This window comes from Cajanus cajan, chromosome 7, assembly GCF_000230855.2.
Source record: "Cajanus cajan strain Asha chromosome 7, NIPB_CcT2T_4, whole genome shotgun sequence".
Lineage (NCBI taxonomy): Eukaryota > Viridiplantae > Streptophyta > Magnoliopsida > Fabales > Fabaceae > Cajanus > Cajanus cajan.
This window is the reverse complement of record NC_138523.1, coordinates 6,240,562-6,267,906: the sequence shown is the minus strand read 5'-3', so window position 1 is coordinate 6,267,906 and position 27,345 is coordinate 6,240,562. Positions and strand designations below refer to the sequence as shown.

The 27,345-nt window shown below is 32.1% G+C and overlaps 2 protein-coding genes across 3 annotated transcripts; both read right to left on the bottom strand.

The window, feature by feature from the left end:
- Positions 1 to 15,777: 15,777 nt before the first annotated feature.
- Positions 15,778 to 20,379, bottom strand: LOC109813726 (Enhancer of polycomb-like transcription factor protein). The gene is made up of 4 exons (XM_020377972.3): positions 19,337 to 20,379; positions 17,174 to 18,508; positions 16,537 to 16,651; positions 15,778 to 16,256 (listed from the first exon to the last, which is right to left on the bottom strand). Exons 1-4 carry the CDS (start codon positions 19,841 to 19,843, stop codon positions 16,024 to 16,026), a joined length of 2,190 nt encoding a protein of 729 aa, XP_020233561.1. The 5' UTR covers positions 19,844 to 20,379; the 3' UTR covers positions 15,778 to 16,023.
- A 3,650-nt stretch (positions 20,380 to 24,029) lies between these two features.
- On the bottom strand, positions 24,030 to 27,345 carry LOC109813743 (exocyst complex component SEC15A). Of its 2 annotated transcripts, none has more exons than XM_020377995.3 (2): positions 27,008 to 27,345; positions 24,030 to 26,529 (listed from the first exon to the last, which is right to left on the bottom strand). In XM_020377995.3, exon 2 carries the CDS (start codon positions 26,513 to 26,515, stop codon positions 24,146 to 24,148), a length of 2,370 nt encoding a protein of 789 aa, XP_020233584.1. In that variant the 5' UTR covers positions 26,516 to 26,529; positions 27,008 to 27,345; the 3' UTR covers positions 24,030 to 24,145. The 2 variants fall into 2 exon arrangements, with proteins under 2 accessions (XP_020233584.1, XP_020233583.1); XM_020377994.3 differs by having other exon boundaries at positions 27,178 to 27,345.

The following is a 27,345-nucleotide window of genomic DNA, read 5'->3' as shown; positions in this document are numbered from 1 at the left end:
TCATCAGCATACTCACACTCGGCGCAGCCATCTCGTGCCCAGCGTGATATCCAACCTGAGAGCTCTAAGGCTTCTCTTGTGCCCGGCGCCCTCAAGTTAGAGACTCAAAAGAGTCTCCACGCCCGACGCAACGTTAGATAGAGACCTCCAAGGGTCTCCACGCCCGATGCATCAACCCTGCACCCGGCACCACATAAGTAAAACACCCAACAAGGCCACTATCTGATATCGCGCCTGTCGTGGTTCTCACCCGCCTAATGCAATTCATCTAGAGAGCTCCCATTGCAAATCAAACCCAGCGCGACTAGCCTCGTGCCCAGCGTGATTTAACAATGGTGATCCCTGATGAAGACATGCCCAGCGCCAAGAACTGCGCCCAGTGCAAGTTCAAACAACAACTCCCCAAACTTCGAAAATTTCATCAAAACTTGAAAATCAGAATATTTCCACCACATGCAATACAAGAAATGTAACATATAAACTCCATACAACTCAAAAATGAGCTCAGATTCAACATGCAACCAATCAATGCATTAAAATCGTCAAAAACCCCATTTTTCCCAAAACCCCAAAAATGGGAAATCACCCAAATCAACCACTTCTTCTCGAAATTCCTGCATCAATGGAGTTCCTAAACTCACATAGAATCAAACAACCTACAATCTAACTTCCCTCACCTGAAGATTAGCTCAAGAAAGCCAAGAACTGGAAGAAGCAAAGAAATTCCTCTGAAGCTCGACTCCCGAACTTCAATCCACCAAAAGCAAGCTTCCTAGCCTGAATTCTAAGAGAAGACAGAAGAAGTTAGTGATTTAGAGAGGAAGAAGAATCAAACAGAGAAATTTGGGAGAGAAAGGAGCTCACGGACCCAGAGTCCTTCTCTCTAAAATCTCTCTCTAGCTTTCTTTGAAAATGAGCTTGTGAGGCTCTATTCTCAAAGAAAGCCTTATATACTCTTTTCTCTAGCACTCACTAAACCATGTACCAACATTCTACGTTACAATATATATAGTAGTCAATATTTCCATCTAGACAACTCCTCAAAACTAAACAACCAATTTATGCAATCAATAATTGCAACACTACATCAATTCAACTAAAAATCATGATCTATTTCTAAATTTTTCTAAAATTAAGCTTGCCTATTGACTCCAAATGTCTTCCAATTTGGTTTTCGGCAACGATGCAACATCGTTAAAAAGTTGTAACATACATCATGATATATTAGTTACATAAAAATCATGAAAAGAAATTAATCAATGCTGGTAAACGGTTTATGAATTATATTACCTCAATCCAATCATTTGTTACTTCCCCTTCAATTATGTCTAACATCCAATTCATCACGTAATATCCACATTCGTAACTCCTTATTGTTGATTACTCTAAAATGAATAAAAAATTGAAATGTATAAGTAATTTTTAATTTAAGCTAATAAAAAGAATTTTTTAGGCATATTGAATTTACAAACCACTTACCATGGGGTAAATCCAATCTAGTTCTTCAGTTGTGATGTAGATCTACCCCCCATGCATTATACACAACCATACCATTAAAGAAAATAAATGAATATAAGTTACATGGTTAAAATTTATAATAAAGAGCATATATTTATAACGCGCTCCTTGGAGTTCTCTTCTTGGGTTTCCTCTATAATGTGTCATTTGATAAGTTATTCAGATCCATTGGATTTTCATGTACCATCTTCATTTTTGTCTCCCCTATGACGTGTTCTCTATAAGCACTTTCAAGATTTCAGAAAACTGATGTGTTATTTGACCTAATCCCCCTTCTACTTATTTTTAATTATAAGATTTCAAGTTGGGATGAAGAGTCAAAACTCAAAGGCTTTTCTCTAATCCACATTTTAAACTCTATTTTATTTTATAAATTAAGAAATTCTTATTTATATTATAAGCTAAATTAAATAAATTAATAAGCCTAATTATAAATATCATTTAACAACTTTATTTTTATTTCAAAAAATAAAATTGAATGTTACATTCTATGTGTAAAATACTTCAAAATTAGAGGGAAGAGAACCTCACAAGGTAATTAATTACAAATCATTAAATAGTGTGTTAAATATGAATTAAGTATCCTCCACATAATAAACAATATTTAATTAATAGATTATCACAGGTTATAGTTTTCTCTAAGTTTGATATGAAATATATGGATATGATATCAAATAAAAATAAAAGAAGATAAGTATAAAATGACATTTATGATTCCTTTTGGATATTATGAATGGAGTGTAATGTTTTTGAAATTAAAATATAGGATTAAAAAATTGTCTCCACAGACCTTCAAAACATTATGAACAATCAAACCAAAATAAGGAAAAATCAAATCAGAAACAATCAAATCAAATTCTTAGGTCATGAAATATACCAAAGAAAAATTACTTGAGTCAAACGAAGTATTGAGTTTGCCTCAAAATTTCCCACTGAAAAAAGAGAAAAAAAAAATCAATTACAAAGGTTTCGAGGAACCCCTAATTATGTAGTTGAATTTATTCCAAAAGTTAGAATTCTTTATAACTACTATTCACTAGGCTTAAGAAAAATTCTAAACCTTGCACCCGAGTTATCAGAAATAGCTAGTGAAGTAAAAAATTTAGAAAAAAAACACTACTGTGTTTAGATATTTCTTATCCCGAAGCTTTTATGATAATAAAATAGATGCTTCTAATATAGTATTCGGAGGTATATTCTAAAACAAAAATTAAAATAATCCCAAAAACAAATAGTAAAGTACCATTCAGATGGAGCCTAAAGAGAAATCCAACTTAAATACAATACTATTAAAAAAAGAAATTTTTATCAATAGTACTCTGTATTACCAAATTCCATGTCGGGGTTTTGCTTCTGTATCTTCAGTTACTTGTGAAACTCCTGGATTAGGTAAAATGATTGAGACTGAAAATAAAATAGCACATCTTTAATAGTAATAATAATAATAATATATAATTAAGAAAGAGACAGGTTAAATTTTCATATTAGGCTTTTTCATGTTTATCTGCTTTAATACTTTTAATTAATATTTTAAGAAAGAAGCAGGTGCTTTACTCGTTAATAATGCAATGGTGCTTTAGTTTTTTTTTTTTCTCTCTTTTCATTTCTATCTATATTTCTAATTAAGAGATAACATGTGTCAGTAAATAGTAACTAAATAAAATAAAATAAAAAGAATCCTAATATTTTCAAAAACAAATTTATATCTCCTCAAAAGAAAAACAAATAATAGTAAGGCATTTTCTTGTTATTTAGAAGAACAGGAAAAGCAACATGTTGCAGCATTTTGCTCTTTTCATATTAATTTTCTTTCGGTGCGATTCATGTGGCAGATATTCATTAGATCCATGCATGCTTAAGGTTCTTCACAAGGATTCACATTACATATTCACACCATCAAAGAAGCAGTTAATTGATCAAAGTTCACATGAAAATAAGAAAGTGTTGGCACTGTTGACAAAGTCGTGATCCTTGCCAAATACTAGAATCCTCAATCATGGCTATGCTTCTTATTCGACTCGTGATCAAATTACCTTTGTATTAGGCAACTGCAAGTCAACTGTCTTAACCAATTTGATTTCCAATATTATATTCTTAATCATTTCTTTGTTAGATGAGTTGGCTAATTTTTAAATAATTTATTATGTTACACGAGATTACTCACACGTTGCCGACAAAGTGGATCTTAACATCTTATGAGTCTGTAAATAATTTAAAATATAAATATTTATAATTTAAAATAGATAAATGATTTAATTAAGATCTAATATATTATTGGTTTATGAATTATTGAGAATTTTTAATTAGATTTTAAATTTAAAAAAAAAAACTATAATTGTTTTCATCTTTTTATATTTTAGTCCCTATATTAAAGATTCCCTTATAATATGAGATATTTAATTTGATACAAATTTTTTTATTTCTTTGTGCTCAGACAATTATATTAGATTACTATTTAATGTCATCATTTATGGATTTTAAGTTTCATTGGTTAAAATTTCTCACTATTCTATAATTGTTATGATTAAAAAAGACTATGATATGAAAATTTTTATAAATAGGTTAAAATTTGCTAGACATGTACCATAATATATTAAATAATAATCTAGGGTGAATTTACATATATAAAGAATAAGAAAAATGTTATATTTCACAAAATGTAAACAAATCTCTAGGACTAAATTACAAAAAAAAAAAAAAAAAAAACAACAATGAATAATTCGATTGCAATTTTTGTCTTAGTTTAGAAATCTAATTAAAAATTTTCAAAAAGTTCATAAATCAAACAATATGTATTAAACCTTTAATCGAAAATAGCATGTTTTATTAAATTAAAGAAATAACAAGGTTAACAAATTTAAAATAAATATACTATATTTTTTTATTCAATTTACTTTATACAATCATTTATTATAAAGTATTATATAAATAAATTTAAGGACAAAAATAACACATCTCTAAATCGGAAAGACAAAAATAAGTTGAGAAATTAAAACCAAACTTAAAAAAATTTAAAGGAATGAAAAATATATTTTACCTTTTTATAAATGTAATGCATAAAAAATTAACTACAAAGATAACAAGACATTATATAATTGGATCATCGCTTTATATTTAAATATATAAAAATATATAAAAGACAATAATTTTAATTTATTTTTAAAATAATATAAAAATTATAACACAATTGTATAATTTAAAAAAATGGGTCTCTCTCTTAGTCATGGACCCTAAGCGGTTGCCCATGCAAATAAGGCCTAGGACCAACCCTAGATATTGAGTACGTATATGAGATAAATGATTTTAAAAAAAAATAAGATTCAGATACGGCAATATAATTATACACACATATATATATATATATATATATATATATATATATATATATATATATATATATATATATCAACTTGATTAAGTAGTATAAAAATTTCACAAAAATAAACATAATTTGTAACATAAAAGAGATTAAATTCATTGATATGATAAAAAAAAATGACTGATATCAACCATACAAATTATAAGACCTAAAAATGACTATGATGAATGATAGATTAAAAAAAATTGTTAAGTGGAATAATAAAATACTATAAAATATAATTTTTAAAAAACGTTTATTTTTGTGATAAAAAAACTTAAAATACTTATTTTATTTACTTTTTATATATATTTCATTTGTCTCGTAAATATAGTGACGATTTCTCGTTCTTTTCTTTTTGTCTAAGATTATGATTTTATTTAGATACAAGTTATAATGGAAATAAATAGTATTTTTGAATAGAGAAGCTATTAAAAGTGTTTTTAAACTTGTATCTAAACAAGTTTTATATTTGAGTGCGAATTTGTAATTTTTTTGTCTTATTTAATATTAGAAAAATAAAATGGTATAAATCAATATGATAGAACTAATGAAATTACTAAAAAAATTATATTTTAAAACTTTATAAGTTCATTTAAAACAAAAAAATATTTTATGAGAACAATGGTTAATTTCTTTTATTAAATATATGTTTACGTAAAAAAAAAGATCTATGTGATAATTATTGTCATTATTCTTAATGTGAATCTTTTTTCACCAACACTCAATGTAAATATACAAGATGAAAAAGGTTAAAAAGTAAAATAAAAATTAAAAAATAACTAACTTTAATAAACTAAATTATGATATCTTTAATGAGAAAATAAGTAATAAATTTTGTAGTAAAAAAATATTATATATTATAAATAATAATATATTAATTAAGACAATTTTAAAGCAATTACATAATAGAATAAAAATAAATGAAATATTAATATATATGAAAATATTAGACATAATAGGATAATTACAATAAAATTAATAATATATATATAATAGAAAATTAATAATATATATATAAATGAGAAGGAACAAATTTTAGTGAGGACAACTACTTCCACTCCTAAAGAAATAGATTCATCCCTGACTATAATATCACACTATAATATGATGTATAACACATTTTAACTATTTCAATTTCATCATTTTTTTATCTAGCATTAGTGAAATAATTGTTTCTAACTCTAGTTAATCAAGAGACAGAATAATTAATAACTTTAAGAATGCCATCCCGTTGAAATGGATCACATTCATCTCCACCAATACCTATTTTTTCTCATTCTCTTTATAACTCTTTACTCTTTCTTAAAAGGAGATAGAAATTTTATATGTTTAAAAACTAATTCTTTAATTGTTGATGACTTATGTCGTGTTACTTATGGATATGAATTAAGTTTTGAGAACAAATATGATTAATGGAAAACTTAATTATTTTGTGGAAAGATATAGTTTTTATTTATCGGATTTGGATGAGTCCGACACATACCAAAAAATACCCATGTCTACCCAAATTAAGTATCCACTCTTTTTTTTTGTTTTAAAATATTTTAGCACATATTTGGTATCCATGAATACCTAACCTGCATCATGTATGGATACGTATCCATACCTGTACAATATAAATTTTGGAGTACCATGCTTTAATAATTTATATAAATTGTATTTGAATAAGAGAAAAAAGAAGAAAAAATAGAGATTATAATAAGAAATACTAGCATATGGTTTTGGACTATTGATTAATAAAAAAGTTATGATAAATTAAAATAATTCTGAAAATATAATGTCTATTCATACGAAATGATGAAAAATAAATATATTTTATTTTTCTTAATCTATTAAAAAAATTAATTATTTTTTTACTTATATATATAGGTTGAGAGGAAAATACATACTAATATGTTAGTACATCTGTTTCCTACAAAAAAAAACTTCATCATATTAACTTTTAAAAAATATTAATATTAAATTACTATTTTTAATATTTCTATTTTAATATTTTATAAATTTAAAGGTGATTATGTCATTCTAAACTTCAAACTAGAATTGAATTTTTTTTTTTTGAAAGATTGATATGTCATATTAAAAAGCTTAAAGAATGTTAAGGAAGATAATTTTTTATGTCATTTTTTTCTTTTTGAAATTGGTGTTGTGTAAATCAGGAATCAAATTTGTGTACAAAGTAGGGAAACCAGATCGGTGTGTTATGTGTTATGTGTTATGATTGTGTTTTCGTGTGTACTTTGATCTATATTTGGATATGTGTTGTGTGCCACAACTATGATTCACTTTGTACTTGATATGAGTTATGTTGTGGTATGGTTGTTTCCCTTGGTTCTTTTATTTGCTTGTTTATTTGATACTTCTTGCTTACGTAAGAAGTAGTGGTTGGATGATATCGCTAGTGTTGTGAGCATCGGTGCGATAGTGGTGGACAACTCTTCATGCTAGTCTATTAGAATCTACTGGAAAAACTTTCCTTATGTGATGTCGAGCCTTTAGTTGTACTCAATGAGTTTGTGAAACTTATTCTTTCATGTTAATGTTATCCATTCATTTGTCAAAGGTCAATTGTTTCCTTTTTCCTAAGCTTTCATCTTCATATAACTTCAACTTGTAGTCTTATTTATATTCATGCATTTTATAATGTCCTCTGCAAGTTCTTGTTGAAATTCTGGTTATCCTTATCTATCTGCCTCTTAGTTAACTAGATATCATTCTTTGAATGGACTCATTATTATCCAATCATGTCCTTTTAAATATTTTGAAAAATTCATATCCTTTGGTGAGAGTAAGAGTATGGATTTTTTAAGTGCTAATAAGATAAAAACTTGTTTAAAAGAAAATGATAGGGTATACATGATTCTAGCTTGTTTGAAACTTGAGAAAGACAATGAGCTTAGTGAGATTCCTTTAGTAAGTGAGTTCCCTGAAGTTTTTCCTAAGGACACGTCTAGCTTATCACTTGACAAAGAGAGACTAAGTTTTTTAAAGACTTAGTACCTGGTACTGTAGTCATATTTATAACATCTTATAGGATGCCCCTAAGGAATTAGCTAAGCTTAAGAAACAAATAAAGGAGTTTCAGGAGAAATAATTCATTAGGCTGAGCGTATAACCCTGGGGAACGTCTATGTTGTTAGTAAATAAAAATGATGGGATCATGAGATTGCGTGTAGATTATTGTCAACTTAATAAGGTTACCATTAAGAATAAATATCCTTTTCCTAGGATAGATGACTTTATGGATCAACTAGTTGGGGCTAGTGTGTTTAGCATGCTAGATTTGAGATTAGATTACCACCAGATTCGGGTGAAGTTTGAGGATATTCCAAGGACTGATTTTAGGACCTATTATGGGCACTATGAGTATTTAGTTATGCCTTTTGGTGTGACTAATGCACCTAGAGTATTCATGGATTACATGAATAGGATCTTTCACCCATACCTTGATAGGTTTATAGTGGTCTTCATAGATGACATCCTTGTATATTCTAAGACTAGGGAAGAACATACCGAGCATCTTAGGATAATGTTGCACAACCTTAAGGATAAGAAACTTTAGGACATGTGATTTCTGAGGGAGGAATAGTTGTAGATCCTTTTAAGGTAGAAGTTGTACTCAAATGGAAGGCACCTAAGTTGATTTTTTATATTAGGAGTTTCCTAGGATTAACTAGGTGTTATAGGAGGTTCATAAAGGGTTTTTCTAAGTTAGCATTTCCTTTGACTAAGTTGACTAGGAAGAACCAACCTTTTGTGTAGACTCTAAGTGTGAGGAGAGTTTTTAAGAGCTTGAGAGGAGATTAACTAGTGCACATATTTTTGTTTTACTAACCCTAGTGAGACCTTTGTAGTATACTATGATCATCTAAGATGGGCTTAGGTGGTGTGCTTATGCAGAAGGGGAAGGTAGTAGCTTATGCATAGGCAATTGAAAATCCATGAACAAAATTATCCTACCCATAACCTAGAGTTAGATGTCATAGTTTTTGTATTAAAGTTGTGGAACATTACTTGTTTTGGATCTAGATTTGAGATTCTTAGTGACCATAAAGCCTTAAGCACCATTTTGAGCAAAAAAAAAAGCTTAATATAAAACAAGGAGATGGTTATAATTTCTTAAGGATTATGATTTTGAGCTTAACTATCACCTCGGTAAGGCCACTATAGTGGTTGACACCTTAAGTAGGAAATCCCTCCAAGTATCTACTTTAATGGTTAGAGAGCTCAATTAACTTGTTAGAAGAGTTTAGAGACTTTAGTTTTCCTTCTAAGTTGACCTCTAGAAGTATTAGATTAGAAACCTTGAGAGTGTCTAATAGCCTGATAGATGAGATTAAAAAGGCTACAAGGTAGATCTTTTCTTGTTAAGTCAGGTAGGGAAGTTGAACCAAGGGGAACAAAGTGAATTTAAAGTTGGTGTAGATGGAGTGTTAAGGCTTAAGGATAGGTTGTATGTTCTTTGCTTACCTGAGCTTAAAAGATGATCCTTGAGGAAGGTCATAGGAATAGCCTTAGTATCCACCTAGGAGCTACTAAGATGTACTAAGACCTTAAGAAGATGTTCTAATGGCCTGGGATGAAGAGAGAGCTAGAAGATTTTGTTTAAGTTTGCTTAGTTTTTCAAAAGTTTAAGGTGGAACACCAGAAACATTTAGGAAAGTTATAGCCTTTAGATATACCTCTATAGAAGTGGGATAGTATTTCCATGGACTATGTAGTTGGGTTACCTACAACTGCAAAGAATCTAGATTCCATCTAGTTTATGATGGATAGACTAATGAAGTATACCCATTTTATCCCTATCAATATTAGATATCCTTTGGAGAAGTTGACTAAGTTATACATAGGTGAGATTGTGAGGTTACATGGAGTTCTTACTAGTATATTTTTTTATAGAGACTCAAGGTTTAGCTCTACATTTTAGGAAAGCTTGCATAAGGCTTTAGGTATCAAGCTTAGGTTGAGTTCAACCTATCACCCTCAAACAGATGGCCAGATTGAAAAAACCATACAATCTTTAGAGAACTTATTGAAAGCATGTGTCTTAGAACATAAGGGTAGTTAGGATGTTTTCTACCTTCGATAGAGTTTATCTTTAATAATAGCCACCATTCCAGTATTGGGATGGCACCCTGTTAGTTAAATAACCTCGTATAACTTAAGAGAGGGGTGAATTAAGTTATCCAATTTTTCTTCCTTTATTTCTTTTTAGAAATGCTTTCTCATAAATTCAATTTCTTAGACAAATTATATGTAAAGATTAATGATGTAGAACTACTCAAATACAATTAAATAACAAGTAATTAAAAGAAGAATTGCAAACTCGTTTTATACTGGTTCGGCCAATCTTGCCTATGTCCAGTCCTCAATTCTCTAACTTGAGATTTCCACTATTCTTGTAACTCATACAAGACTTGAATCCTCTAACACCTTGGAATACCCTTTCCTTGTGTTGAGATTCAAAAACAACAAGGAGAACAACCATTTCTCCTTCACAGATCAAATGATCAAGTGGGATTTACAGAATAACTCTCTTTTAAGAGTACATATTACACCTTTAAGATCTTAATGAACTCTTTAGAATAATGCAAATGAATTTGGCCAAGAAGTTTTTGTATATGACTTTTTCACAATAGAGTATGTAACCTTCCTCTGAAAAATTATAGGTATTTATAGACAATTATTTCTTAAGATGTGTCTTTTCATGAAGAGTTGTAACTCTTTATAGTTTTTCAGAAAAGATACTCTGGTAATCAATTACAAGGTTTGGTAATCGATTACAACGATTTTTAAGTTCAAAATAATTCAAATTTTTGAAATTTTCTCTTTTGCTAATCGATTACAAGGTCTGATAATCGATTACCAGAACACATTTTGTATTTGAAATTTAAACATTGAAGTTTCCTTGCTCTGGTAATCGATTACTTAAGCTGGTAATCGATTACCAGACAAAGATTACTATGTTTGTTACACAAACTTTTGATTACAGGAGACTTCTAGTTTTCAGTCAAAAATATTTTTGTAAAATCTTTTTGAACACTTTTTTTACTTTCTTTTCAAAAACATAAAAACTTACTCTTATATTCAAAAAGATTACTTGAGGTTTTCTTGAATTTGTAGTTTTAATGGCCAAGTAAAATTTGCAATTTCTAAAAGTTTATTTTACATATCAAGCTAAGTAGTAAGACTTATCTAGTTATTTCTTGAGATCTTGTTTCTTGATCAACTTGCTTTAACTTGACCTTTATTTTCTTCAATGCTTTGGCATCATCAAAACTTTGTGCATATGTTCTTCCACACACCCTATGAAGCACTTTATGGTAGGAGATGTAGAAAACCCTTATGTTGGGTAAAACCTAAAGAAAGTTACATGTTATAGCCTGAGGTAGTTCAACAAACCACTGAAAAGGTGAGACTAGTCCAGGATAGAATGAGAGCATCCCAGGGTAGGCAAAAGAGTTACCATGATAGGAGAAGGAAAGACTTTGAGTTTAAAGAAGGAGATCATGTATTCCTAAAGGTAACTCCTTGGTTTGGAATTGGTAAAACACTTAAATCTCGCAAGTTTACTCAATGATTCATTGGTCCCTACTAAATCTTTAAGAAGATTGGTAATGTTTCTTACCAAATTGTTTTGCCTCCACCTTTTTTTAATTTGCATGGTGTATTTCATGTTTCCCAACAATGAAAATACATTCATGACGCCTGTCCCTTATTGTTGAGTATGACAAGATTCAATTGAAGGGAAGCCTCATTATGAAACTGTTCCTTTGAGGATCGAGGATAAAAAGGTGAAACAATTGAGAGGTAAGAAAATTCCTTTAGTCAAGGTTGTTTGGGAAGGAAGTGATGAAGAAAATGTTACGTGAGAGCTAGAGTGTAAGATTGTTTAGCAAAGTCAAGTTCATTCGTTCCTTGGTCGAAAGGTATGAAGTCAGGGTATTCATTGTATTTCCGAGGAATACATGTCCAATAAAAAGGGAACAAGGCTTTGTTATTCGTGTCGAAGAAATACTTATTTCTTGTGCTTAGACAAATCATTACTTTTAAAAAAACCTTATCTTGAAGTTCTTATACGACAACATATATGACTCTAAAAAATATCGTTCAATCTTATAAAAAATTGATTTCCACTTGGATTCTTTGGGGGAACACGAATAATAAAAGTAGTGGAACAAGGGGACTATTAGCTTCATGTTCAACACAAACAAAGATGTTGAAATTTTTGCATCACAACCAATATATTCGGATGCAATTGGGTCGGTACGACGTCGAGGACACGAAGCATGCCCATGAAAAATTCATCAAATGACAATGTCACCCCCCAAATCTCATAAAAGATAGTTAGACACATAGAAATACTCATATTTACAATTACCTTGACCTAGGAAAATGAAATCTAGGTTCTAGCCATCATCATTACGACAAAGGTGAAGAATAAATGGGAATGGATCTTTATCAACCCTAAAATTTATATACTTCTCAGTTGTAACTAGGTTTTCTAACGAGTCCCTTTTATTATAGCGAGAATAGATGTTGGCATCATCTCTATCAACCTACTCATACTCAAGAATGGATATCAGAGGATATCTACAACTCATGGTCATCCAAGAGGTCCTTCGAGGATGACTATCAGAAAGAATGATGAAAGATTTCGTCGAATGACTCCCCTCACGCTTAGTCTTATAGGCTACCTCAATGCTTATCAATGTGTTCAATGTCGAGGCAGACTCACTAGAAATAGATGGCATTGACATTAAATTCATATTGGTCTAAGATAGTGAACCTTTCAACCTTTTGGATGAGGAACGAACTTGAACTACTTCCATCTAAGAACCCTCTTTGGCAGTTTGGGAAATGTACTACAATTACATACTTGTTGAGAGTCTTGATTGATTCAAGTATCGGTTGTTCGGAGAAAAGCGAGAGTGTTGGTGGGATGTAAGAGACTCACTCACCCCCTATTTATAGTATCTCAATTCAAGAACCCTAAATGACACACCACCTCACAACTGTTAGATTGTTAAGATCTAATTGGCTTAGAAGGTACAACCCTTTGACTCCCTAAAGTAACGCTTTGAAATAATTAGTCACATTTTTTACACTTCCAAAGGAAAAAATTGCCACCTCAATCCTACTCCTTAAAGAACTTAACTTCTTCCATCTTTTTGTTGCTTTCTTCCTCAAAGTTAGGGGCTTATGTGCCAAAAAAGGGTTATTGGGAGCATACTTTAGTTGCCTCAGCCACTTTGGCCAGTGAGATGATCAAATAACATTACCTAAAAGAATCCCTCATTATTCTTAGCCAAGATAACTAAGACATTTTTTATTCGACATGTCATGTATATGCCTCGAACTTGGTATTCTTAGTTCCCGAGATAATCGAAGTAATTGGGCTATATACATGTTTGCTTTATTTGTGATATTCTCGATATTCTCGACAATCAAAGTAGCTAAGATGATCGAAGATAATGATCTATATTCATATTTTCCCTATTTGTGATGGTCTCGACACTCTTGACAACCAAAGTAGTCGAGAAGATCAAAGTAGTCATGTCTTGGAACCCTCATAATGTGGATTACATAACTAGCAAAGGAAATAAATGACGTTAAGAGATTAATCTATTGCCCACCTAGATTCTTGTGTCAAACCTTAACTTAAGTGTCAAAATGTCTTTTGCAGATATTTCACTCTTTGGATTCATTGACGATGGAGACCAAAAGTCCTAAACATCAAAGATCTATCATTGTATCTTTTGACAAGTACAAAGGTAAATTTTAAAAATTCCTAAAATGAGTTAGTGTATTTAATTTTCAAATAGACTGATATTCAATCCAATTCAACACTCTCATTACTTCTCCATTGTTTATGTGTAAAACTTTCATTCCACACCATTCAAATGAGTTTTCAAACACGCCTTAAATCAAGTTTCACAAACATAATATTTACTTTTTTATATATAAAACAAAAATGATGAGTGATTATGCAACTAATATTTTATTTAAAATAATAGCAAAATCGAGATGTTAGAATATGATTTATTTTTTGTTCTTTTCTTTACATTAAAATGAAATTTTAAAAAAAATTGATGATTAAATAAAGTGGAGTGTGAGAACACAACTTCTGTTTTTGCGGTATTTTTAAAAAATTAAAAATTATGTTTGTGAAACACTGTTTCCATTTTAAAAGTCATGTTCACACATAGGGATGGCAACGGGGCGGGGCGGGTACGGGTTTTATGATACCCGTCCCCGTCCCCGCAAGTCAAACTCAAACCCGTCCCCGTCCCAGTACCCGTCGGGTATGAGATTTTCATCCCCATCTCCGTTCCCGTCGGGTATCGGGTATACCCGTACCCGTACCCGTTAATTTTTTTATTTTTTATTTTTATTTTTAAAAAAATGATATTTTTAAATTATTTTTTTATTATATTATAATTATAATTAAATTATTTATCTATCTCATACTATAATAAATAATCACACATAAAAAAATATTAATATTTTTTAATATAATTAAATTGAAAGTGGGTATTAAATTAAAAATGGGAACGGAGACGCGTACAGGTACGGGTATGGGCTGGGCAGGTAAGTACATACCCGTACCCGTACCCGATTTAATATATCAGGTTTTACCCGTACCCGTACCTGTACCCGGTCAAACCGGGTATTCCCCGTCAAAATTGGGACGGGTTCGGGTATTACCGCGGGTACGGGTATAGTTGTCATCCCTATTCACACACACAATTTATTATAATTTAATTTTTTTTTAAAAAGGCCGAATTGAAACCATCATTCAATTGTATGAATGTTTTATAATGGAATGAAAATAAAAATCATTCTATTATTAGAAAGAAAAAAAACTCGTATAAAATAGGATGTAACATTTTAATTTCCATCCTTCCGTTGTTTTGGAAACATTTGAAAACTACATATATCATGGTTCCTTCTATAGTTAAATTTCCAATACTATCACTAAGATGGCTTGCTTAGACAGAAGTTATCATGAACCTCCGTTTCTCAATTAACGATTAGTATACTTTACCAACTATAGGGATTATTAGCCGGTCCATTTGATGAACACATGGCAGCACTGCATACTGCCATTTGTTGCATTAAGAAACCCCTTAAGATCCTTTGGCCAAAGTAACTAAAAATTATATTAGCCATTATTCTCATGAATGACTTTTGAGTTGGACCTTAGACAGGAGAAGCAGCCTTAAAAAAAACAAAAAAGAACAAGTACGCAAGGCACCAATAGTGATGCTATACATGAAGAAAGCGTGAAATAAGAAAAATATGCAAGTGGCACCAATAGTTATAGGACAAATTTAACAAGGTCAAATTAGACATTTCATTTTAGAAATTTGGCTCCATGGGATACACTCCAAATTTGGAGAGGGGTAGTAGTAGACAGGAAACAATAATGCAATGTCCTCTCTAAATCTGGGAAGAGTGAATGTAAACAGGATTCAATAATGGAATGAGATCGAACAGATCCCATCCCATCTTTTTTTCCCATCACCTCTCCCATTCCTCACCTTTATAGACCAAACAGAATCTTTATTTTCATCCACTCTATCCCTTTCGCTCCACTTTCTTTCTACCATCAATCCAAATAGATCATAAACATACATTACAGAAGCCATTCAAATGTTTCCCAAGGAAATGTAACATTTTTTCCAGCTTTGAATCAGAAGTACTAGTCGATTAATGCAAAGGGGGAGGGGAGTATTTGTCCAGTAGCACCTAGAAAGGCAATAATTCTAAAGCACACAGGCTTCTTCATTAACTTTGTGGGCCTTTTGGTTGGGCCTCCTTTCTTGTGCTATTTACCTTCTGACCCCCAAAATAATATAAAAAATAACAATAATATAATAAAAGAGGCATAGGCATCATGAGACTTACAAATCCTGTATTTCTTTTTTCATTTCCATTTTTCAGTTTTCTTTCTTCCAAGGAGATTGACCAATCTACTCGTACAAAAGATTGCTGTGAGGTCTTCATTTAAATCCAAGTTATTATACATACAACCAAAAAAATCTGTACAGTGTTTACAATAAAAGCACAGCAGCAAATCTACTATGACCCATCCTGTAATAAAATTTGTGGTGATCATTAGCATCGGAATTGATCTAACCATCTCAATCAAGAAAATATGCTGCCGCGTTATCTACTGATTCTGCAGCCAGAGCTGCTTCAGCTATTCTAATTAACATTGTGGCCTTGTAGGTGGCCAAATCTGCATTCTGAGCAAGAGATTGAGCCCTTTTGCGTTTTTCTATGGCTAATTCCATGGACATGTTTGCATTGGCCTTGGCTTCCTCAATCCTAAGCATTGCATTTTCTTCCATGGCATCTTGTTCAGCTGCAAAAGCTGAAAATGAATAGAATATCAGACAAACATTTACAATATTCATCAAGTAGACACCTGCAATTTAGAAGCTTATCAAATAAAGTCCAACGTCAATTTAACAAAAGCTAAATGCAAAACCCATGATTCCACCATCACCAACAATATCCCAACCAAAACTAACACCAGCCTTACAACAGATCCAAATTTCAACACTGTTGAAGATCAATGTATTCAAAATTCACAACATTTAATAGAAGAAATCCACATTCCATTTCAATGAAGACATGGGTCATAAAATTACCTTTCAACATACTTGGCTGATTGCCTCTACCAAACTGACTTGGTTGTCTCTTAAATGACCTCCTTTTTCGCAGCAAGGGCTTGGGAATAAGTGGAGCTCTCTTTGATGGATGACCCTGACACAATTAACTTAACAATGTCAACCAAATAGATATTAGATATGAAATAATGTACTACTGGGGTTTAAAACAATGACCCTTCCCCCCGAATGATAAATTATGCCCAACCAAAATACATAACTAACAGTGGGAGAAAAAAGAAGACTAGGTTAAAAGCCATATAATGTGATCAACGCAAATGGAATAAGCAAAGACATCAACATTCCGACACAACAATATCTATTACATTAGGGAAAACCCTGCTTTCGTCACAGTTGACCCAATGTATCGTGCATAAACAGCAACTATCTAGAGACAAACTAGCCATATGGAATTAACATATACTAAATAAATAAGTTCACAGACGTAAATCACATAACTTCTTATTTAACAAGGAAACATTCTACAGTGCATAGATGACGATATTAAATGAAACGCTACAGAACTGGCAGTCTAGAATTAACACACTCCCTTGCAATCTATACTTAACATACTTCTCCCAGACCCATAACAATATCTAAATCTTGATAGAAATTTTACCTGGAAAACCCTTAGCAGCACAGATCGTTTTTGCTTTCTTTTTCTCATCCAATAGTTATATACAGCTTCAACGGCTTCCTTGCTACCAAGATGCTGACAACCATTGGCCGCAGATTTTTCATCAAACAAATCATCTGGGTTACAATAATAAACCTTCTCCAAAGCATCAATAATTAACTCAAAATTATCCTCTGACACATGTTCTGGAAACTCATTATTGTACTTTTTCAGCCATTCCTCGTCTTCAGAATCCATGTCATAATTTGCAGTTGTCCTTGTCATTGCTCTAGTTAACTCATCACCAATGGCAGATATGTATGTTTCTGGTCTGTGAAAGGAAAAATTATTACTTTCTGCATAGGAAGGGACCACCCGCACACCTGGAACTGGGATAAATTTGGCAGCAGTAACAGGTATATTATGATCAGAACACTTCTTATAAAGGTCTTTAAAGACATTCCAGTCTTGGCGATTGGCAAACTCCAACTTCCACCCATTGTCTAATGAATACACTGTCGCATGGTTGAATCGATTGGACGTGCTGGGACGCATAACTTTTTCTGCTTTGAATGTGCATCTTGTTAATCCATCTTTCTTTACAATCAGAAACCATTCTCTTGGAGCAGACATCTCTAAAGTAACAATTGCTCCCTCTACCCTGTAGCATCGGTCTATCTCTGAAACCAATAAGTTTACATAACAAGAAGACGAATCTTTTTCTTTATAATTTACTAAGGAAGAACTTGTCTCTTTCCTGCTCCCAGTTGTGCTACCATTATCCATACTCCCAAGTTTCTTGCTAGAGGTCACACCAGACAACTGGCTATTGCTTTTCCTTCCACCTGTTAAATCAGAAGCTATTGCTCCATTTCTGCGTAAACTCACTGTTGAAGGATTTCGAGCTTTCCTTTTCCTGAGTGAACTTCTCCTCTTCTGAATGCCTCTAGAGTTCAACATGTTCCTATATTGTCCATTCCGAGAAGATACCCTGGTAGTCTTCACAGAGGAATGTAAGGATAAACCATCATTGATTTCAATAACATCAGATGTAACAGTTCCAGTCTCCGAAGGTTCTCTGTCCAAGGTAATGCTTAAAATCTGCTGTTTATTCTGGTATTTTGGGAAATCATCATCTGACTCGATATCCTCAACATCACTATCCACATTTATTGGATTATTTACAAGAAAAAATGACCTAAACATAGATTTTAAGAACATCGCAGAATGCAGGTACTCAAAACAAGGAGGAACAGCAGAAAAGTCCACAGAAAACGAAGGCACAAACTCTGTGATCCCAAAGAACTGACATGTTCCAATGTTTACAGTAGGAGGACCCTAAAAGATGATAAAAACAGAAAAATCATTAGACCACTAGGCAAAATAACAATAACCAGAAAACCAACCAGTAAACAGTCACTCTATTTCTTCCCCCCCCCCCTCAAAATGCTCGACCACTCAACAAACACCAGGGAGCAGAAGAATACTGATCCAGCCACTACGATTAAAAAGCCAGATTATTATTATTATAAGTATAAAATAACCAGTGACAAACTTTTCATATCTATAAAGCCTTTCCATCTAACAACCCGTTTCCTGATTCGGGTAAAGTAAACCCCAAGTAAGAAAACAAAGAAATACTGGAACACCAAAAAATGAACCAAATTTGCAGAATCAAACATGTTTAACCCTTTACCCAGGCTTAAGTTTGTATAAACCTCTACAGTTTGGAATCAACAAAGGTGGAGAAAAAAATCAGACACTGCGGACAACAAATGCAATTGATGCAGGAAAAAAAGGTTAAATACTCTCACACACAGTCACAAAGACACCCCCAAAAGCCTCAATTCAATGAACCACGACGAGGAAAAAGAAACGCGGATATCACACAAGCTAAGCCAGCAAGAATTTCATGAAGAGAAAGGATCAAGCAATAAACCCGAGGATTGAATCAACAAATTGAAGATATCTTTGATGTGATACATACCCAGCGAACATTGCGGGCACTCAATTATCCAAACCAATAGCTATAAAAACCCATTCCATAACTAAATTAGTGGCCAACTTACCCACCACCCCCAAAAATTCTTAAAATTTCCACCAACACCCCCCACAACTTTTTCAAAACGTTCTTATCAGACCCAACACGCAAAATTCAATTTTTACCTTCACGAAGAGCATCCCCCGCGAGGCAAAAGCACCGTGAACTGCCACCGACATAAAGAACCCCAACAGCCTCCTGGGCGAAACGCGAACCCTGGCAACGTATCTCATCACCGAAGCCAACAACCTCAAAAACCGACCACTCTCGCCGGCGCAACGACTCACGACAACCGAAAGCTCGCAACGCGGAACTTCCTCCTTCCTTCTAGAACCTTCCTTCGTCAACCCCTTCCGCCGCCTCTCATACACAATGCCAAACCTCCTCTGACCCCTCCTGGCGGCGGGCGCGTCAGCCACCTCGCGCCTCCCCTTCGCGGCGGCGCCGCGGGGCGAAGCCGCGGAATCCAACTTCGCGGTCTTCGAGGGCCACTCGTCCCCATCGTTGGTTCGCTTGGGCTTGACCTCACCCGATTCCGGCCACAAACGCCGCCCCGAGCGCAAAACGCGGGCCGAGTCGGCCCCCTTCATGCCAAACACTCTCGTCGTTCGTCGCATCCCCGCCGCCGGCATTGCCGTACGGTTTTCCTATAAATAAAATCGAACCCAACCCAACCCAACCAAACCGGAATTTTTTGTGTTTTTTTTTTCTTGGCGGAGAATAAACACAGTCACGTGATCCTGGCTGTGCTAAGGAGAGGGAAAGGCCATGGCGTGAAGAAAATCGAACACGATCGTGTCCGATTTTGTAAATTAAAAATAAAACAGAAAGATGGGTATAAAAGGAGTGAAGAAAAATCGAAGCTTGAAGGTAGAAGGTAGAAGGTAGAAGGAAAGAAAAGGGGAAAATTTGGGAAGTGAATCGGTCTGAGCGAGATCTGTGGGGGAAGAGAGAAGAGAAAAGAGCGCGCGCTAAGATGAGAGAGAGTGAGGGAGTGGGTTCACTGTTTCGGCTAGGGTTTATGATTAAAACCGCTAAGGGGAAAGGAAAAGAAGAAAAGAGGGAAAAAAGAGAAGCGATGAGAGGCGTTGGATTGGGGGGGTGGAGGGTGGAGATTGGTTGGGCGCGTAGACCGATGTGGCTCCCTCCAAAGAGCGTTTTCCTTGTTGCACAAGACTTGAAAGGAGAGAGGGTGGATATTTTGAGGACACGTAAGGAGTGGTCAGTGATAAAGAAAAGACAGTTTTACGAACAGCCGAGGCAAAGGCCTCGATACTTGAAGCTCATGCCCGTTTAACTTTCTCTCTCAATATATAACTAATTATTTATTATTTATTATTTGTATTAATTATTATTATTATTAATTAAATGCTAAATATTATACATAAACTATTATCTTTGTCATTTTATAAGAGACGTTAAGTACACCAAAGATTTTAATTAGGGATGGCAAAACGGGTCAGTTCGGTTCGTTTTGGCCTAACCTGCTATTGGCACGTAAAAAATGGGTCAGGTTAGGTTGTTAATGTAAAACGAGTTGGGAATGCTGGCTCGCCCCATCCAAGGACGGGCTGGTGGGTTGGCGGGTCAGTCCGCATACAAAAATAAAATTAAAAAAAATGGAAAAAATATATATTTTTATGTTCAAATAAAAAAAATTGCTACAAATAAATAAATATAATTATATAAAATTAAAAATGCATACATATTGTATATAATATATGTTTAACAAAAGCAAATTATAAACTTAGAACAAAATCAAATAAAAATTAGTCCACTTACACCAAAATCAAAACCAAATTATAAACTTACAAATTACTTGTAAACTAAATTTTTTGATAGTCCATAAAACAACTTCAAATACAATTAATTAACTTTAAATTTTTATTTTAAGAATATAATAAGCTCTCTTGGAAGAAGTTATCTTTTTTTTTATATCATCTTCATTCTCATCTTCTACATCAAAATAAAATAAACATAAAAATAATTAAATAATAAATATATATATATATATATATATATATATATATATATATATATATGTGGGCCGGCGGGTTGTGGCGAGCCAATCCGCTATTTGGCCTGGCGGGGTTGGCGGGGTTGGCGGGGCGGCAGGTTGAAATGGTGGGTCCGGCCCGCCAAAAATTAGCAGGCCACGACCCACTTTGCCATCCCTAGTTTTAATTAATTTTTGGCTTAATTGCATTTTTTATCCCTCAAGTATTGCAATTGTGCAATTTTGATCCTCAAAGTTTTAATTAGGTAATTTTAGTCCATTAAAGATTACAATTGTGCGATTTTGGTACTTCAATTTTTAATTGAACAATTTTAATCCATCGAATATCATAATTGTGTAATTTTAGTCTCTCCCATTAAAAATTTAATAATTTTAATATATATACATACAATATTTCGAAATTATACAATTATTTATCTATTTAAGTTAACGTATATTATAATTTTTATTATTGTATCAAATGATATATATTTATTATTATTAAATAAATAAAATTTATATATTATTATTTTTATAATATTACTGATAAATTAATATCAATAATATTATTAATATATTTATAGATAAACTAATAATTTAATAAATACAAATTATTATATATTAATATACTTTTACAAAAATATAAGTATATTAATTAGAAATATATATCTTATCTTATATATTTATATTTTTGTAAAAATATATTAATATATACTAAGCTATATTTATCAAATTATTAATTTATCTATAAATATACTAAAAATATTATTGATATTAATTTATCAGTAATATTAAAATATTAATAATATATAAAATTTATTTATTTAGTAATAATAAATATATATCATTTGATACATTAACAAAAATTATAATATATGTTAACTTAAATAAGGAAAAAATTGTATAATTTTAAACATTATATATATATATATATATTTTTTAAAATTATTAAATTTTTAATGGAAAAGACCGAAATTAATATAAAAATATATTTTTAAATATATTTGAATATATAATTATATTTAAAATTAATATAAAAAGATATTTTTAAATATATAAATTATATTTTGAATTTAATATAAATAAATATATTACTTTAATATTTTTTTGTATTTATTAAAAAATATTATTTTAATTGATGATGATTTGTAAAAATATTAAAAATTAAGAACATCTCTCGCGGTAGTTACCTATTCGTTTCTTAACGCCACCTCATCATTGCTTATTAAAATTTGAGAAATTATACGATACGCACTATAATTGTGGGGTACCGGAACAATCATTTTATTTTTATTTTTTTATTGTAATTACTTGTTTTATTTTTATTTTAATTTAATATTTTAATAATTTATCTGTATAATTTTTTTTATATCTTTATATTATTTTTATATTTTTTAATTTATATATTAATGTAGCATCTATTATAATTAAAAAGTTTAATATTAATATTTTGTTAATATGTTTTAGTTTTTCTTTGATGATAAATTTTTTGAATTTATAGTAAAATTAGTTTTTCAGTTGTATTATTTGTTTTTTTTATTATTTTAATGTTTTTATAATATTATTACAATTTTTTGTTTGTAATTTTTTAATTTTGTCAGATATAAACAAAATTTGTTATGAAAATTGATTTTTTGATTATTTTTTTTTTGAATTAGTCTTTTTGATTTTATACAAATTTTTAATCTAAAATTTATGTTATCTTGAATTTATTTTTTAAAATTTATTTGTTCACATAATTTGATGTACCAAAACCCTTCAATTTTCATGAGCACCATAACAGCTCCCTTAAAATTTTGCACTGGAGATGATCTAGGTGGCACAGTAGGTTACTTAAACCCTAGCAACGTTGCTTATAAAAGTTATAACTTATTAAAATGACAAATTATTAAAAGTATAAATTATTAGTATTATAACTTATTAAAATTAAAAATTATTAAAAATATATATTATTAAAATTATAACTTATTAAAATTATAACTCATTAAAATTATAATTTATTAAAATTATAAATTATTAAATTTATTACTTTATAAAAGTATAAATTATTAATATTATAAATTATTAATATATTAATTTTTATAATTATAAATTATTTTATATACAAATTTATATAATTAATAAAACAATTTTTATGTAAAAAATAAAAAGGCAAAATATGTTATTCAAAATTCGATTTTCGAAAAACCAAATTCCAAACGCTATAGAAAAGAGGTTCAAAATTTCATAAATATTAGAAGAGAGGTTCATTTTGATTTTTTTTTAAGTATTATTATAGTAAAAATTCACACTTTGCTAGTTACACATAGAAGAGAGAATAATCTAGGTTATTAAAGGTGTGACTTTATATATGTGCATTTTTTTATATGTAATTTTGGATAATACATAGATCTTCCAAAATTTAACTTTCAAAACATATTAAATACATTCCAAAAATTAAATTCTACGTGTGTTTTTAAAAAGAATTTTTATTTTTTATTTATTTGTTTTTATCTCAATGACATACTCTAGCATTTTACCAAAACAAATTTTAGCTCAAAATTCAAATAACATCCATAGCTCAATTTCTTGTTTAAAGTGTGTTCAAGTACTTCAAGTAACTAGTTTATGCATTTCAAAATCTAATTTTCAATACACTTGTTAAATGAGGAAAAAAAATTGTGAAACGGAAAAGTACAAACATTAAGGATTCTGGATTTCCCCATTGTTGGTTCCATGAAAGATCAGTCACAGAAGCAGTAATAAACATTTACAATGTTCCATGACAAATTCATTCAAATGACGCACATAACCAGAATATAGAGATTTAAGGCACAAACAAGTAAGAAAAATATAGAAACACGTTCATTATGAAGTTAAATGTCCACAAGAGAAGAAGCAAAATACTTCAACTATACCCTACATTCCATGAATCATGAAATAATGTTTCCAAATCTCATCAATTGAAATCCTTAAGTCGCTTTTTGAGCACGTCCATTGATTTCTTTCTAGCACTTTGCTTTGAACTTTTGTTAGAAAGGCTTCCAAAGATCCCATCTGGAGAATCCTTGTACTTATCAAGGATGACAGCCACTTTCTTAATTTCAAGTGCATAATAATTTTTCTCCCATATATCTGGATTCAGGAAGTTCTCAGGTTGACTACTTAGCAAAAGATTGACTAACTGCCGCGCTTCTACCAAGCTGTTCTTAAAACTACCTTCACTGTATATTTCTCCCAAACCAGCAGAATAGAATCTTTCCTCTGCAAAATTCTCTATGATCTGAACATCATATTCAATATTTATAACTGCGTTTGCATTAAACCTTTTGACACCATCACTAGAGAAAGCCGCCACTATGGAATTTGAAATGTGCTCAAAAGCACCACTCCCGACTCTGTACACATCATCCAAGGGTAAAATTTGTTGCGCTGGGGACATGATAGACTCAAGGTAAATGATCACTTCATGTATGTAATCATGTCCACCCTCATTTGTCTCCTCAGAAATCCAGTTAATGCTTTCAACAAGGGTCATAAACTCATTTATTTTTGTGTTTACCAAACTCTGTAAGGCAATGAAAGCAGCATCCCTGGATGTCTTGAAGACCACCTTTGCAGTTAAAGTAGCTTGAGGCCTGCCAACCGATCGGACTGGGATGCCACATAGTTGGGCCGCATGTCGAAGGAAAAAATCACAAGCTCTTTCAAGAACAGCTATGTTTGCAGCAATCTGCATGAGTTGAGGTACACTGATGTTGCCACTATTGATTTTCTCAAGTAAAGTTACATTTAGTACATCAATCAGGAACTTGTCCAAATACTTCCTCACAGAATCAAAGAAATTCAAATGTATGCCATAAGACAAGTAATCAACAGATCCTTTAATAAAGGATCTCACAATGCGACATGCATCAGGTACCATGGAGGAGAATGGTGCAATGTATGGGAATGCAGGCATTATATCTGATGTTTGAAGATTAAATGACAAAACTATATTCTCATAGTCAATTTCCTTTTTTATCTCCATTTGCTTATAAGAGTCATTGCCAAAGACATCAACAGTTTGTTGCCGACATTCTTCCAAAAGAAGCAAGTGGTATTTGTCACAGCAGCTATCCAGAACATCAATAAGTGTGGCTATTCCATATCCATATTGCCTAAGAGTAGACCCAAACAGAGTAACATAATCTTTCACCAGGAGAAGATGAGGGGCAGACTCCATACAAGAGAACTGCTCCTCCAACAGTGATGTCATTTTAGCCATAGCTGTCTCCCACATTGTTTCAACCTGATCAGCTAACAGGAGCCCCCCAGTAGTTCTAAGGACTCTATCCTCCACTATAAAGAATCCGGCAATTTGAGCAAAAAATGTCTGGTATGATTCAACAAAAGGTTGTGCTGAAGATAACTCCAGGTCTGAATTCAATTGTAACAATCTGTTAGTATAGTAATATTCACGAAACTTCTCTCGGATACCAAGACAATCATGAATATGACAAGCACGATAAAGTGGTGTGAGATCAAACTGTAAAACTGAATCTTCTTCGAATTCTTCAGCATCCAAAGTATAAGCTAGATCACCTAGTCCGGAAGCACTTTGCTCCTCTGCCTTCCTCTGCTGTTCTAGCATTTCCATGTCCCTCTGACGAACTGTCACAGCACGACCAATTGCTGTTTGCCCAATATTTCTAGCAGAACTCCTTATCTCGACCATCCATTCATTAACTTGACTGCATACCTTCTTCTCAATGTGCAATTTTATAACAGGAATCCTCCTCTCTATGACCATTTTGAGTGCCTTAGCAAGAATATTCTGTGAGCAACTTTTCTCAACCAAATCCAAAGTTTTCAGTGCAGAATAAAACTGACCTTCAGAAATGTGATTGTTACACTTGACACAAAGCTCTAACACCTGTATGCAGTTCTTCGACATTTCTATAGCTTCAGTCATATTCTTCCTAACAGAATAAGACTCAAGAAGCTCTTCAAGCTTGGCAAGAAGGGCGCTGCCAACCTGCTGCAACTTAAAATTGTCACTCTGGAGCTCACCCTTCAGCTCCTCAGCATCAACCAACACGCCACGAAGCTCATCAACCGCGAGGATGAAATCCTCGTAGTGAGTCTTGCACATCTCCTCAATTTCAGCTTCCTTCTCCTTAACCACATATGTCAGCTGGCGAAGCAGCCCCTCCGGCCGCCCCATTTCGAAGGCGATCCTGACAAGAGGACCAACATCATCCCCATTTGCAATCAAATTAGCCAAAACCATATCCTCCCCTCCATCACCGTTCTCCATAACACCTCTCCTCTTTGTCTTTACATCCATGATTACAAGAATCCCTGGAATTTCAACAATTCTCATCAGAAACCAAATGCTAAACTAATCCTATAAAAAATGAACTATTCCAGAAATCAACAATCACACAATTTCCTTGTTCTATTTTTTCCCCATCACAAAACTTATATTCCAATAACAACAGCATTCACACACCAGTAATTCATGTTCACTGTGCATAATGTAGAAAAAAAAAGTTAAAAAATAAATAAAAACGAAAACTAAATCAAGCTCGACAGAAACTAGAAACTAATTATCAGGAGATTAAAAGCAAAAAACACTAATTACATCAGTAATTCACTCGAACAGATTTTTTTTTCTCTTTTTAATGATAGGAAAGATTACAAATGCCAACAACCCGAGCAGGTTTCCTATGCCTCCGATGATACTTTATAACAGTGAATGCAGAAAAATAGAATACCATAAAAATATTAAAAAAAATGTACATATATAAATAAAATATGCTTGTAAAAAGAATCATACCCTATAAAAAGAAAAGGGGCATAGAGAGAGAGAGAGATGAAAGAAGCTTGAAGAAGAGACTTAAAACAAGAGCAGAAAGTCCAGTTTAAAGGGTACTTAAAGGTGAAAGAATGGCATGAATAGATTTGAAGACATAAAAGGGAAGAATGAAGGAAAGTAAAAGAAGGGACCTGGGTGAAGGGAGAGAGTAGAGGTGAGCTTAGGAATCTCAAAGGCAAGAGTGTTTTGTTTTGTTTTGTTTGTCTTCAAAAATCAGAACGGTGTTGTTGGGTTGGGGACGGGAATTCCCAAGTACCAGCCAAACCAAGCCACTGCCGCTTTGCCCGTGCCGCCTTCTT